The sequence below is a fragment of the Dipteris shenzhenensis genome, chromosome 25, assembly GCF_047967505.1.
Source record: "Dipteris shenzhenensis isolate YYH24624 ecotype China chromosome 25, Dip_SZ_1.0, whole genome shotgun sequence".
Lineage (NCBI taxonomy): Eukaryota > Viridiplantae > Streptophyta > Polypodiopsida > Gleicheniales > Dipteridaceae > Dipteris > Dipteris shenzhenensis.
Genome location: NC_141620.1, coordinates 36141501 through 36154977, shown reverse-complemented (window position 1 = coordinate 36154977; position 13477 = coordinate 36141501). Strand labels below are relative to the sequence as shown.

Genomic DNA, 13477 nt, shown 5'->3' with positions numbered 1-13477 from the left:
TTTTTCTCCTTCTTTTCTTCTTCACGGCAGGCCACTTGAACGTGGTTCAACTTGTTTTATGATCCATTTGCTATTTTCTTCTCTACAAATCCTCCATATTTTTAGCTCTCTCTCTCTCTCTCTCTTTCAATTCATCATCTCTACACCCTCTTTTTTGGTTTTTTAGATTTTGGGCAGGCCTTATGAATGATTTATTATCATTCACCTTGTTAAAAGGAGCATATTTGAATGCTCAAGTAAAAGAGAAGAAGATTATAAGCACTAGTTCTTACCTTCTACTTAAACCTATGCAACATAAATTAGTTCTTACTTTCTTCTTTGCAAAAAAAAAACTAGCTCCTGCTTTGTGTGTGCGCCCCTCCCTCTCCCCTAAAGGAGAGGTGGGAATATAACAACAAATAAACTTTAAAGCAATGCAATAGCTTGAAAAGCAAAGCTAAGAACAGATCAAAGCTTTGAATAAAGCAATGCAGTACCTCAAAAAGAAAAGCTAACAATAGATAGCCTATTTGCCTCTCTTCTCCCCTTTCTTATTGAGTCAAATTTATTTATGGAACATTTGGGTGCCCATTTTTATCACCCTCATTCAAAAAGATTTGTTCGGGGGAGTTGGAAGGACATTCTTGGAGCAATAGAAGGAAAGGAGGGGAGTACAGATCGGGAAGGCTTGATAGGGTGTATGCATATGGAGAGGGTTAGTGGATGCAAGCCCCTATGAGGGGGGGATACATAACTTCCACTTGCCTATCAGATCACTTACCTCTGTTCTAGAGTTTTTGCGTTCCAGGGAGGTGGCCGTGAGCATCTTCAATGAGCGGGTCAGTAGCAAAGGCTAGGCGTGTCCCTGAACATGTACCTTCATGATATAAAATGGGTGTAGCTCTAGCAACCAATAAAATAGTTAAAGAACACACAAGGGAGATCGACTTCATGTTGTGACGTGATCACCAAATGTTGATGGTGGCTGTTTTCACCCACAAACGACAGAGAGAGAGAGAGAGAGAGAGAGAGAGAGAGAGAGAGAGTTTTGAGCATTGTAAGCCCTAGTATGTCAGGAAATTCAAAGACAAGAATGTTTGTTACAGTTGCAAAACATGCATAGACTTTGACCTGGCCTGGCAAGCAATAAATGACTTGAGATCTGGTCGTGTTGGAGCATTGCTCCATGGAGATTAATGACCATGTCTCCCCAATGAATGCACAGTCTGTAGGCCACCTGGATCCTCATCAGGTGTTGCAAGGGAGAGTAGGTTTTTTTAGCCTGAGGTCTCTGTGGGAGCTAGTGTTTTGTCCAAAGGGAGACCAACAAACAACATTAGGGTTTAGACACATTCTCAAAGGACCAAAGAGAGATCAAGAAGATGAATGAAAAATCAATTATAACCACATTGCGTTCATAAAGTTTTGTACAATCCTCTGAGCTTTGGGAGCTAGAGAGATGAGACGATGGGGATTGGATCTAGGGTGAGGGGGGGAGAGTGGAGCAAGAGTTGAGCACGAGGGGCAGAGAGGTGAGGGGAGGGAAAGTGGATGGACATGGGGGGTGAGGGAAGGGTGATGGGGACGGGGCGATGGAATACTAACCTTATTAGTATGTAGATAATATGAGCTTGATGGGTGACAACGTGTTAGCTTGATGGGTTGAGCTAGAGCTGTAGTGGGTTTGGGTGATGGAGCTGGAGCTGGGGAGCTGTAGTGGGTCAGTGTGATAGAGTTGGCTAGGTTGTCGGTAACAGTTTGATGGGTTGAGCTAGAATTGTAGTGGGTCTAGGTATGGAGCTGGAGCTGTATTGGGTCAGTGTGATAGAGCTAGTGAGGCTGGATAGCACAAGCCTGTAGGGAGGAAGATGAAACTCGAGATGGAGATGAACAATGAACAAACATATATAAAACATCTCTTCACCCTCTCTATTCAGCACCAAAAAGGAAATCACCGAAGAAAGAGCCATCCCCGCTTCACCGTCTGAAGCACATGGCGTTGCATCGGTGGTCTATAGAGAAAATACACAAGGAGGAGCCCATGCAAACAAACACTCCCCCTAAGAAAGCGCCCATGCACTCAAGGAGTGGATCTCACCGCCGGAAGGAAGGGCTTGCTGATTGAGAACAAGCAAAGCAGGGCAGCAAACCATGAATCCGCCCCGATTTCAGGTCCAATCTCATCTTTTTGACCTTCATTCTGTCCATCATGCTCCCGTTCTACCGGGATCTCTTGGAGTAGTTCCTTCCTAGTACAACTTGTTGCTAGGTCCTCATAGGCACGTCGCTGCTACATCCCATTAGTTTCCAACTGCCTCCCCAACTTGTAGCACTCAATCCTCCCATGATTGCCATCCCACCGATCGACGGATATGACAAGGAGCATGCGGCAACATCATATTACACATCATACATAACTAAAATAGACAAAGAGACAAGCAATGCTGTCCAACATGCAATTAGAAAAAGCATTGAAATAGGAGCCCTGCCATAAGTCACATAAGAAATGTTGGGAATGCAATATTGAACACCCAACATATAAGTTCACAACAAGTTGTGTATCTAACACTATCGCTTCCGCTAAACAGCACAAGCAGAGAATACATTAAATAAAGACCACTCAAGAGACGCAATCAATTGGAGAAGATGGAACCAATGAACAACGATATCTTCTTTGATGACATCATATGCAAGTCAAAAAGAGAGAAATAGAGCTCAGAGTGGGCATCAAGAATAAAAGCAAAATAGTTTATAGTTGCAAAACATGAAGACGCAAAGGGGTCAAGAATAGAGAAAAAAAAGTTTGAGTTATAAAATATGAAGAATCAAAGATGTCACTTACAATCGGTTCTATATTGTGGAAGATAGTTTGGATAATCCTGCAACACTAGTACTCTTAATGCATGTACACATGTAGAACCAATATTTCCTTTATGGCTTTCTTTCCATCCATCGTTCTTAAATCTTTCACCCTACCCTTCCAAGATGCCAAAAAAGTATTGCTTAATCATGGTCTCTTCCTTCTCCTATGTTGCATTAGCACGTAGCTTCCTTTTGATACAACTAATCTTTGCCAACGACCTTCTATTAAAGATACAGAAGAAATAGGTTGATGAGGTAAAGACGTTACATCGATATCTTGGTCCCTCCCTCTCTCTCTCTCTCTCTCTCTCTCTCTCTCTCTCTCTCTCTCTCTGTGAAAATGTGGTTTAGGTTTAGAATGCACTCTCTCACCCCCCCCTCTCTCTCTCTCTCGCAAAGAACCTTCAAAATTCCCTGTCTCTCTCCCATCCCTCTCATTCCCACTTTTCCCCATCTTATCCCTTGCCATTTCCCCTTTCCCTAGTCCCCCTCCCATTTCCTCTTTGCCCTAATCCCCTACATCCCCTTTGTGAGGCCCTCCCATTTTTCATTTCCTCCATCCAATCCCCTCTTATTTTCCCTTTGGCCCATTCTCTTCCATGCCCCCTCTTATTTCTCCTTTTGCCCATTCATTTTTGTGTCCCTTTCCCTTGTTCCCTGTCCTTACCAAGCATCCCCCGCATCCCCTTCCCCTCATCCCCTGCCATCCCCTCCCCTTTTCCCCAGCCCATTTCCACTTTTGCTTCATCCCCTCCTATTTCCACTTTTCCATCCCCTTCCATTTCTCCCTTTTGCTCATTGTCCCCTAGATATCATTTCCCTTTTCCCCATCCCCTCCCACTTCCTCCTTTTTCCCTCATCTCATGCCATCCCTCTATAATTTCCACGTGGCCCCATTTGATGCCTTCCCATTCCTCTCTTCTTGTTCCTTCTTGTCCCCTCACATCCCATGTCCCATTTTCCCTTTCCCCTTTTTCTTGATTCCCTCACCTCCTACCCTCTCCCATTTCCACTTTTCCCCATCCTATCCCCTTAAATTTCCACTTTTCTTTCATTCCCTCTGCATTTTCTCCCTTTTCCACATCCCCTTCCCTTTTTCACATTCCCTTCCATTTTCCCTTCTAAAATTTCCTCTCTTCCCCATCCCCTCCCCCTTCTAAATTTTCTCTCTCCCCCATCCCTTCCCATTTTCCCTTCTAGATTTCCGTTTGCCATGCCCTTCTAAATTCTTTGTCTCTCCCATCCCATCACCTTTCTAAATTTCTCCCCTCCCCCATACCCTCTCATCCCCCTTACAAATTCCATCTCTCCCCATCTCCTCTCCCTTATGAACCCCCCACATCCTCTCTCCCATTTCCCCTTCCACATCCCCTCTCCTATTCCTACTTTGTCTTTTCCCCCCATTCCCTCCCTTGTCCCCTCCTATTCATTCTCGCCTTTTACTTTCCCATTTCCCCTTCCTTTTTTAGTGTCTTTACATGTTATTACAAGTAATGCACATGACGGTGTCAGACAACCCATGCTGCATAAATTTATCTTAGAATTCAATACAACTCTCAAAAGTAGATGTATAGCTATCTAGATTGTTATGATCTATAATCATAAATAATATTGCATGGAAAATAACTCATCAAAAGGCTTATGGTTTCCTATTTTAAAAATTGTAAAAGGGCCTTACATATCATTAAGACTTCAATTTAATTTCTAAAGTAGGTTTGCAAATTATCATAATGGGTGCTTGTCAAATCATTTGTTGAATCTGTAGTCAATTTAGTTGAATCTCATCAAGAATATTATTAGTACAATTGTCAATGTTCATCAACAAAGTGAGGCATCTCTTGCTTTTGGCTTTTATAATATGTACATGTTTGCTTTGTTTTGAATTTGAACATGCATAGTAGTGTTAAGATCATTATGTATGGTTGAAGCATTTTTTTCCAAAATATGGATGTAAGATAGTGTGACTACTCAAAATGTTCTAGAGATGCATAGATGAAAATTTGAGTTTATTTTCTTCACAAACTTCTTACACTAACTTATTTGGCTTTTACGTTATTGTTATATATATTTGATCTCTCCTCATAATAAAATATCATAGTCAACCTCATAAAAACAAAAGTTTTCTTTTTTATATAAATAATATAAAAGGTTTCTAAGAGCCAATAAAATGTTTAATAACTAAGGGTAGAAGTCCAAATAGGGGTGATTTTAACAAGCGCGTAGTCCATTTCCAAATATGAAGAATGGCATTTGGCTTTGAATTGAATTGTGAAGAAGACCCCAAAAATATAATTATACTTTACTTTTATAAAATGGAATGCAAAGGTGTGATTGCATATAAAAAGGGATGACTTTGAAAATAGCACATGTGCAAAATGTCACACTTTAAATTGAGGGCTGTACCATGAAAGATATCACATGGAAACATGAGGTTGGAGATTTGGACATAATAATAATTAAATTATTGCAAAGTCTAGGGCTTAAGCTTACAATGAGGTGTGTTAAGCAAATTGGACATGCAAAAATGTATTATGTGGCCTTAGAAATTACAGTGAGAAAAATAAGTATATTGGGCTCTTGCTAGACCCAAATGCAAAAGTAGTTCTAGGGTGATTTTATTTTTAAAAGACCCATGAAAATCAAGTTAAGCTTGGATTTAAAATGGAGGTAAGTTTAGTACATTCATGATAATGATAATTTTTTTAAAACCAAAAAGAGAATACGGTTGGTCAAGACCCTGAACAGACCTACAGGATGGCCAACAAAATTATTACTCCATTAATTGGGTTGAGATTTCATGAATTAAAAGCTTTCCTTTCCTTGTCTACTTTGGCATTCTCTCTAAAAGCAAAAACATTTCGGTTTTATGTTACATTCATTGTCCCTCTTAAAAGTAGAAATGCTGGTTATGGGAGTGAGTCTCGTTGTTAGATGTGTTGAGTTCCATCCCCAAGATCGGCATCTGTTGACCTCGTGAGAGCTTGCATTGTGGCTTGATGTTAAAAAAATAATTCTTCTCTCTCTCTCCCCCCTTAAATTTGTTGTGAAGTCTTAAGCTAAGTACTAGGGTAGGCCTAGGCTTAATAGTGAAGCTTTCTCAAAATAATTGGGACTAGTCTTATGTTCAGCTTAAAATGTTAATGAAGCCCAATGTGCGCAAAAAATTTAAGCACTCGTCTCTCTCTCTCTCTCTCTTGATATTGAAATTTATCCCACACACATATTGATTTTAATTTTCCAAACTTTGGTATTCCCCCATATTGATTTTAATTTTCGAGACTTTGGAGCATTGAACAATTTTTTGCATTGATGCAATCTTTACATTCGTCGGGTATACGATGGTATGTACAACGATAGATTCGGCAGCAGGGAGTGTAAGCTCGAAGCCTCGATCGAGCCATTGGAAATTGAGACTAGGCGCTTGTGCAAATCAAGATCGGCAGCTTTTAAACGAGCTAATGGGCAACCAATTGCTGGACCATTGATGCAATATATATGTACAATGCTAGATTGGCTGCATCAATTTGATTGGAGCCTGGAGGGTAAGCTCCAAGCCTCGATCCGAGCTGCAGGTGGATCGACGCATTGGAGATGGAGACAGCTCACAGATTAAGTCCCATGCAAATTAAGATCGAAAGCTTGAAACGAGTTAATGTCAAGCGATTGCGCAGCAAGTCTCAAGGTAGAGACGATGATTGCTGAAATGGCTCCGGCAGTTTTGCCCTTTGCTGCAGATCGTCGCTGGCGTGCGTTTCGTATGGACATGGGTGAGCTACAAAAGTGGGAATATGATCCCCCGGCATCGCTACTGCACAGTATACGCTCTCGAACTGGAACACTCAGTCAAAGAGAAACGTATTAGTCCCAGGCGATAGGTGAAGCAGAGACGCGCATCGTCCTCTCAGAGAATCGCGATGCTCTCACCCCGGTTTCAGCCACGACAAACTTCGGATACCTACAACTTTCAAGCATAAGAACATTTGTGATCGCGAGTTTACCTTGATCGGCTTCTCGGGAAAAACAAAGGTGAGCAAATGAGGGCGCACATCTTCCGGCTGAGAGGGTACTGGACCCTGCCCCGTAGAACCATCGCGAGCGTTTGATGCAAGGGAAGGAGATGGGCCTCTTCCCTTCAATCTCAAGTGGTAGCAGCAGGAGACAATGACGGTAACAATGATGACAACGAGCAAAACAAGCGATGCTCCCAGTCCGAAACTGAGGCCAGGAAGGGAGTACCCGGAAACGGAGTCAGCCAAGCTCCTGATACTACGACGCGGAGCTATAGCTCCATGTAACAATTTCAATCCTTCCATAGCTCTTTCTCTGAATTCTTCCACCTCTTGTTACGCTATCAATTACTCCCTCTAGTCCTCCACACGGATGATTTTTCATGCGCGAAATTCACCTCTCAGATTTGGGCACCCTTTTCATTCACTTGAGCTGCGCTTTCCCATATTTCCCTGTACTGCTGCACGCGAGGATAGGGCGTAACTACTCCTTCTCCTCTCTCACCGAACAACGCCGTGAAGCTACAGATGAGAACGGCTCAATGGACGGCACCTTCAAAGCGATATTAGAGCTCCCGCTGAGGCGCGATTGGAAGCCAAGCCGGTGTAATTAGTACTCCGTCTCGTCTCTCAACGCCGTGAAACTACAGATGAGAGGAAGAAAGAGTGGAAGCTAAGGATAATGAGAGATCGTTGCATTGATCCAATGCTTGATGAGGAAGCAGGAGAGGGAAGTGGCGATCTGCTCGCCGACTGGAGACACTTTTATAGACAGAAATTCGAACAGTGCCACTCAATCATTTTTCTTATAACTTACAAAATTTCAATTTTCCCATAAAATTTGCAAACTATATAGCATGAAACTTCAATATTTTCTGTAAAACATTCTCTCACTTTTGTAAAATCTTAAAAGCTTATCCAATTTAGTTGTATTTTAGCTTTAAAATCTGCAATTTCTCAAGAAAAAACTTCTTAGAAAAATGTTTTCTCTGAATCTTGAAGGCTTTGAGCAAAAAAATATGCCTCAAATCCCTTAAAACTTGCAGGTTTTAAAACCTTTTATTTTAAAATTCTAACATCAGTTTCCAAAATTTGCCATTCAACTAACCTCGGTTTTTGGTGAACGCTAATCAAAACCATTATCTTTAATGTGTCTAGATTCTGGATTCTGGAAGCTTTGAGGGATATCCAAGGATCCAAACTATTCAAAAGATTTTATCGTCTCTTCAAAATTTAAAATTACAACTTTTAATAAAAAAGAATTGTCCATAAGAACTATCTTAAGGTTTAAATTGAACATTGAAAATTATAATTAAAAATGAAAAAAGAAGTATCCAAAGGATTTGATCATCTCTCAAAAAAATAAAATAAAAACCAAGAAGATTTTGTCATCTCTCTCATTTTCCTAAGGTTTAATGTCCACATTCCCCACTCATGCCATCTCCACACCCCTTATTCCCCTTTCATGTCTTCAAACACCCCTTTATTGTCTTGACGTAGACCATTCCATGTGATCTGTACCAAAAGTTAATCCTCTCAAACACATGTACCCTACGACCATATCTTAGTGCTCCATCATCTCTCTCTTTCCTATTAGTATCCAAAAGTGATTTCTTCCTTCAAGAATGGAGCAACATGGACCTCTACAAATCATTTTCTTGCAAGTACCCACACATGAGTGGCCCCTCCACCTCAGCTTTAGAAATTACTAGAGTAAAGGTACCTACATATGAATGGCCCCACCTTATCTTAATCATTTAATAAAGCATGATATCGAAGTCCGCGCATACGCACGGAGACACACTCACTTCGTGAATGTGTTTATCACCATTCTCCAAAAATTACGTGTTTTATCATGCAACTTAATATCCCTCACATTGAAGGTAATGAAATACAAACAAAAGCTTGATATCTTTTATTTTTATAATAAAAATTACTTTGTGTACTATGAGCACGTGTCATATTTCAATTTTACTAAGTGATCTTGACTTAGATTTGTACTATATCTCCCTCAATAATTTAAAGATTAGTACTATACATCTTTTCACATAATCTTACTATAATATACACTGGTACAAGGGGAGGGGTACGGAGTCTATTATTTAATATGATAAACAATTTATAAATGCTTTCATATAATAACATGAATAACATATGCTTGATAGTGTTGGCTATGGGCGGTAGCCCTGAATTCGGCCAATCCCTTTCTTTGTAAGGTCCTGTTTTTTTGGAGTGTGACCAACCCTCATAACATAGATGGCAGTAATATTTTTTTAAATGTCTAATATCGACATAGCTTTTACTCATTCCAATGTTGTTGGTGTTCTTTTCTTACACCTTCCTTGAATATGCCAACATATCTTTCAAGTGTCAAGTTTGATCACAATAAATACATATTTAATTAGAAATATCTGGTAAGGAAAAGAAATATATATCTCATACTCACCGTACTAAAAGAAATCTTTTTGTTTTAAAACTCAAATTATCTTCTTTTGTCATCCATTATGTAGGTACTAAGGAAACTTGATGGAACGTAAAGTATAAGAAAAGGTAAGTGAGATGAATAATCATGATCTAACCATGATCAATACATGAGAGTGCTATTCGCAATAAGAGTTTCCCTTTATGCAAGTGATGTTGAATTCAAGGCTTACTTTTTATGTCAAAGTTACACATGCACTTCCATGCAAGGAGACTCTTACACAAAAATCAAGTCTTTTAAGGACCCAATGAATGGAAGACATATATCCTAACAAGGAAAATAAAATAACAAAAAAATTAAGGTGGAAGCTAATGACCATGAAAATCTTTGAAAGTAATAGAAGTGTAAGGAATGACATAGTTACACGGGGGGAGATGTTGTCTCTTTACTATCATACTACCATCACACAATTAGACCTTGGATCCAAAACTCAACAATATAAGGTATGGGGTTTGATTTAGAAGTTCATTTTATAGAGAGTTCTTTGTAATTGTACTCCCACCTAATTCAAACTGATCTCAAGGTTTCCTATAAAGATCATGGGATCCGATCTAATTTTTGGCTTAGTAAGAGCTTGGAAAAATTGTGTCTCCAATCTCAATTGGAACAGTCATAAGGGCATTAGAGATGATGTAAGTCTAGCCAAGAATATATGGTGGAGAGAAGCCTTCAAGGGTGTTGGGGAGGTATTCACCCTACACGACATCTCCCGAGCTAGGATCCAAAGAAAGGGGTCCGAGTTTGGGCCAATATTTGAGATAAGGGATTAGCTTAATGAATCCCATTGGATCAGTTAGCCACTCAATTATCTCTAAACTAGGGTAAGACAGACCTCTTGAGAGCTGTAATCAAAAGAATTCTTGCACATTGGACGACCAACACAATCCTACTGGTGAATTGGAGGGTGAATCAATGGGCTGTGGGAGAAACATGTCTCAAAGAAGACCACATCATGATCAGCCTACCATTGCATCCTATCCCCTATGAGTCTCAAACAAAACCTCAACAAGAAGTGGGCACTGAGGCATGCCCCAATCTAGTGGAAGAACTGCTTCCAAGACCTTTGGAAGAACTACAAAGCAGCCAAGGCCTCCTTCCTCCATTGGAAGGTGATTCATGAAAAAAAACATAACACAACACTAGGTGGGAAAAGTCACGTAGCTTCATAGTTGCAATGAAGGACGATAGACAATAAATTAGATTCTACATCTTTATTCCACTTTTAATTTTCATTTAACTATGTCACAAGGCTAAATCATGGGGTGCAACCATTTTTAAGTGCACGCTCTAAAACCAAGGGAACAAAATATGATTTGTTAGCTTAAATAGTCCATGTATCACCTCAATCTTTATGCTAGTACATGTAATCCATAACTTAAGGAGATTATTTTTGTTGAATTTTATGATAGAGCTTGCCTTTTTTGTATTTAGTCCTAGGATTGCTACATCTAATTATGCTTTCACCCCATAAGCCTTTTTGATGTATTGACAGACCCTCTATAGTTTACAAAATCGTAATAGTTGGTGCCTTGAAGTATTATGGAAGTAACAAAATTAATCCTTCAGATTAATTCTGCTATTGAGACTTCAAGTATATTCTCCTATGAGTTGGCAAAAAAAATACCCATATTATAATTTTCTAGGATTATACTCTATTTTGAGTAAGGATGTGGGACATACTTTTTCTTCACACTAGAGTGTCAAGGATTTAAAAGTCTTATTAATTTATGTGTTATTAAATCCAAACAACTTTTATCTAAACAATAATTGTTCTTTTGACCAAATAGTTTAAGTGATGAGCGTCCTCCTCCATTTTCTTCTTCTTCTACTACTTTAACACATTCTCATATATTTTTCTCATGTGAATTAAGTATGTGAAAGATAAGGCTTAGTATTTAAAGAATCAAGTAGGTGAAGGATAAGGCTTTGTATTTTTCTAGTCAAAAGAAGCATGGATGCATCTTTCAAAGTCTCTGTTGTCATGTATGATGCTAATACCAACATTGTGGGAATGACCGGAATAATGTCATGATTTCTCAAGTTTTTAATCTTTAGAATTGATTAATTGGGTTGCCTTTAATGTGCAAGAAACATGCTAAATGTAATCAAGTGTAAAAATAATAATATAAGCTGCCATGTCAAAGATGCTGCACAAATACTAATATAGTTGTATAATAATCATAATATCAATTGTTTCCATGATTCATATAAATAACCCAAACACTATCAGATAACCCGTTACTTGATTCTATTTAAAATATAAAAACATATTATTTTATTTTTTTGTTGGTTTAACTTCAAAAAGACATTACACATGGTTTTACTCCTTACATCTAAATTTGCAATTCTACAAGTATTTTTCTCTGAGGAAAAATCTCCACATCACTTTTAGAACTAAGAAAGACTTACATGGTGAATAGTAGGTGGGATTTATTATGGATAACACCTACTTTTGTATAAAAAGACATTGGTTTTGGAGCTATGTCAAGTAACCACAAATGTATAAACTTATATAAATAATCGTAACACAATATTTGTAATAATCAGAATGATGGGTCACAACTTACTATATCTTACTTCTCTTCACTCCCATCAAGACTCAATCATACGTCTCTTCAACAATGAATCACAATACTCTCCTTTATCCTATCAAGACTCAACATTTGGAGTTGCTTTTGGCATTAGCATTTAAGAATCATCTCACCATTTAAGTTGCTTCCATAGTCATTGACATTATTACATTATCATTGTAAAATTAAAACCAAAATTTGTAATGTTCACTTTTGAGATAATACTTTCTACATATTTAAAAATTTCATTTTGTATCTCCTGATGTTTCTCAAGATCTTATGTGCCAATCACAAGGGGATGCAAGAGTAGATATTATTTTTAGTGGTGGCATTCCATATATCAACAAAGTGGGAAAGAACTTTTGGTGAACGATGTGATACTTTATTGATCCATTTTCCTAGAAACTAAGTCAAATTTTCATTGGTAATATCACTTATCTTTTATATTACAAATTTAACTCATTACATAGGAGCTTTTAGAAGTACAATATTGACTTATGTATGATTCTAGTTTCAATTCTAGGTTACAAGATCATCAAATATCCTCTTGCAATTTTAAAAGGAGTACTAGAACTAGTATTAAAGAAGAGTTCCATGATCTTAAAAAATCCATGAGATAAGACAAGGAATGACAACTTGTTTTTATCTCATCTTATTTTGGTTCAATGTAAATATATGTTCACAAACACATAGCAATGCTTTAAAGTTTTTGATATAATTATAGAATATTTAGATGTCACATACTACATATTTAGATACAATATTACATAAACAAATAGAAATGGTTATGCACAGTGACCCTTTTCAATGCCTGATACTCATAATAGGTGGGCCCACTCTTGCCTTGAGGCCATGGAAAAGGGGATCTTGAGAGATTCCTACAAGTTTTTGATACATTTTGCTAAGTATATGGAGACCATACAAATGAAACCCAAATAGCATGGTTTTCGATGGCCCTAATAGCTGAAGCTTCCAATTGTTGCCAAGACCTATTAAAGGAAGAAAGCCACAGCAAGAATGGACTCAATTTAAAAGAAGAATCCAAAGCAAAATCTACTCCAATACTATCTTTTGTAAAACTATTACCAAGCCACTCCCCAAGGCCTGAGAATATACGAGGAATATACTTGATGTGTGTTCACCATATACTCTACGTATATTCAACATATACTCTACACATACATCATATGCTGTAGATATACTTTTCATTCACAACACATATCACAACGTATACTGTCATTACATGTGAAGTATAATCAATAATTACCTTGGGATAACCTTTACAAAAGGTACTAAGAGGAAGAAATACCATGATGAGGGCATAAACTCTCAGCGGCTCACCATGGCCATGTATCTTCAAGATCAAAATTGAGAATGAAGACAAGGTTTTCCAAAGACTAAGCAAGGGGGGAAAGGTTGCATATAGAGAAAGGGTTGAAAAAAACAGTTTAGGAGACTATCATTGTGGGGTTTGGGAAAATTTAGAGAATATAAGATGGTAGATCCAAGATAGTGCTTGTGGACGCATACGTGTGGGGTTGGGTCTATTGCTATGCCTACGTGTTTGCCACTCCACC

At 38.4% G+C, this 13477-nt stretch overlaps 1 protein-coding gene across 1 annotated transcript; it reads right to left on the bottom strand.

Moving 5' to 3' along the window:
- Positions 1-6150: 6150 nt before the first annotated feature.
- LOC147885820 (uncharacterized protein At5g65660-like) lies at positions 6151-7572 on the bottom strand. Its single transcript, XM_087396882.1, has 2 exons — positions 6840-7572; positions 6151-6671 (listed from the first exon to the last, which is right to left on the bottom strand). Exons 1-2 carry the CDS (start codon positions 7152-7154, stop codon positions 6519-6521), a joined length of 468 nt encoding a protein of 155 aa, XP_087253008.1. The 5' UTR covers positions 7155-7572; the 3' UTR covers positions 6151-6518.
- Between the last annotated feature and the right edge of the window lie 5905 nt (positions 7573-13477).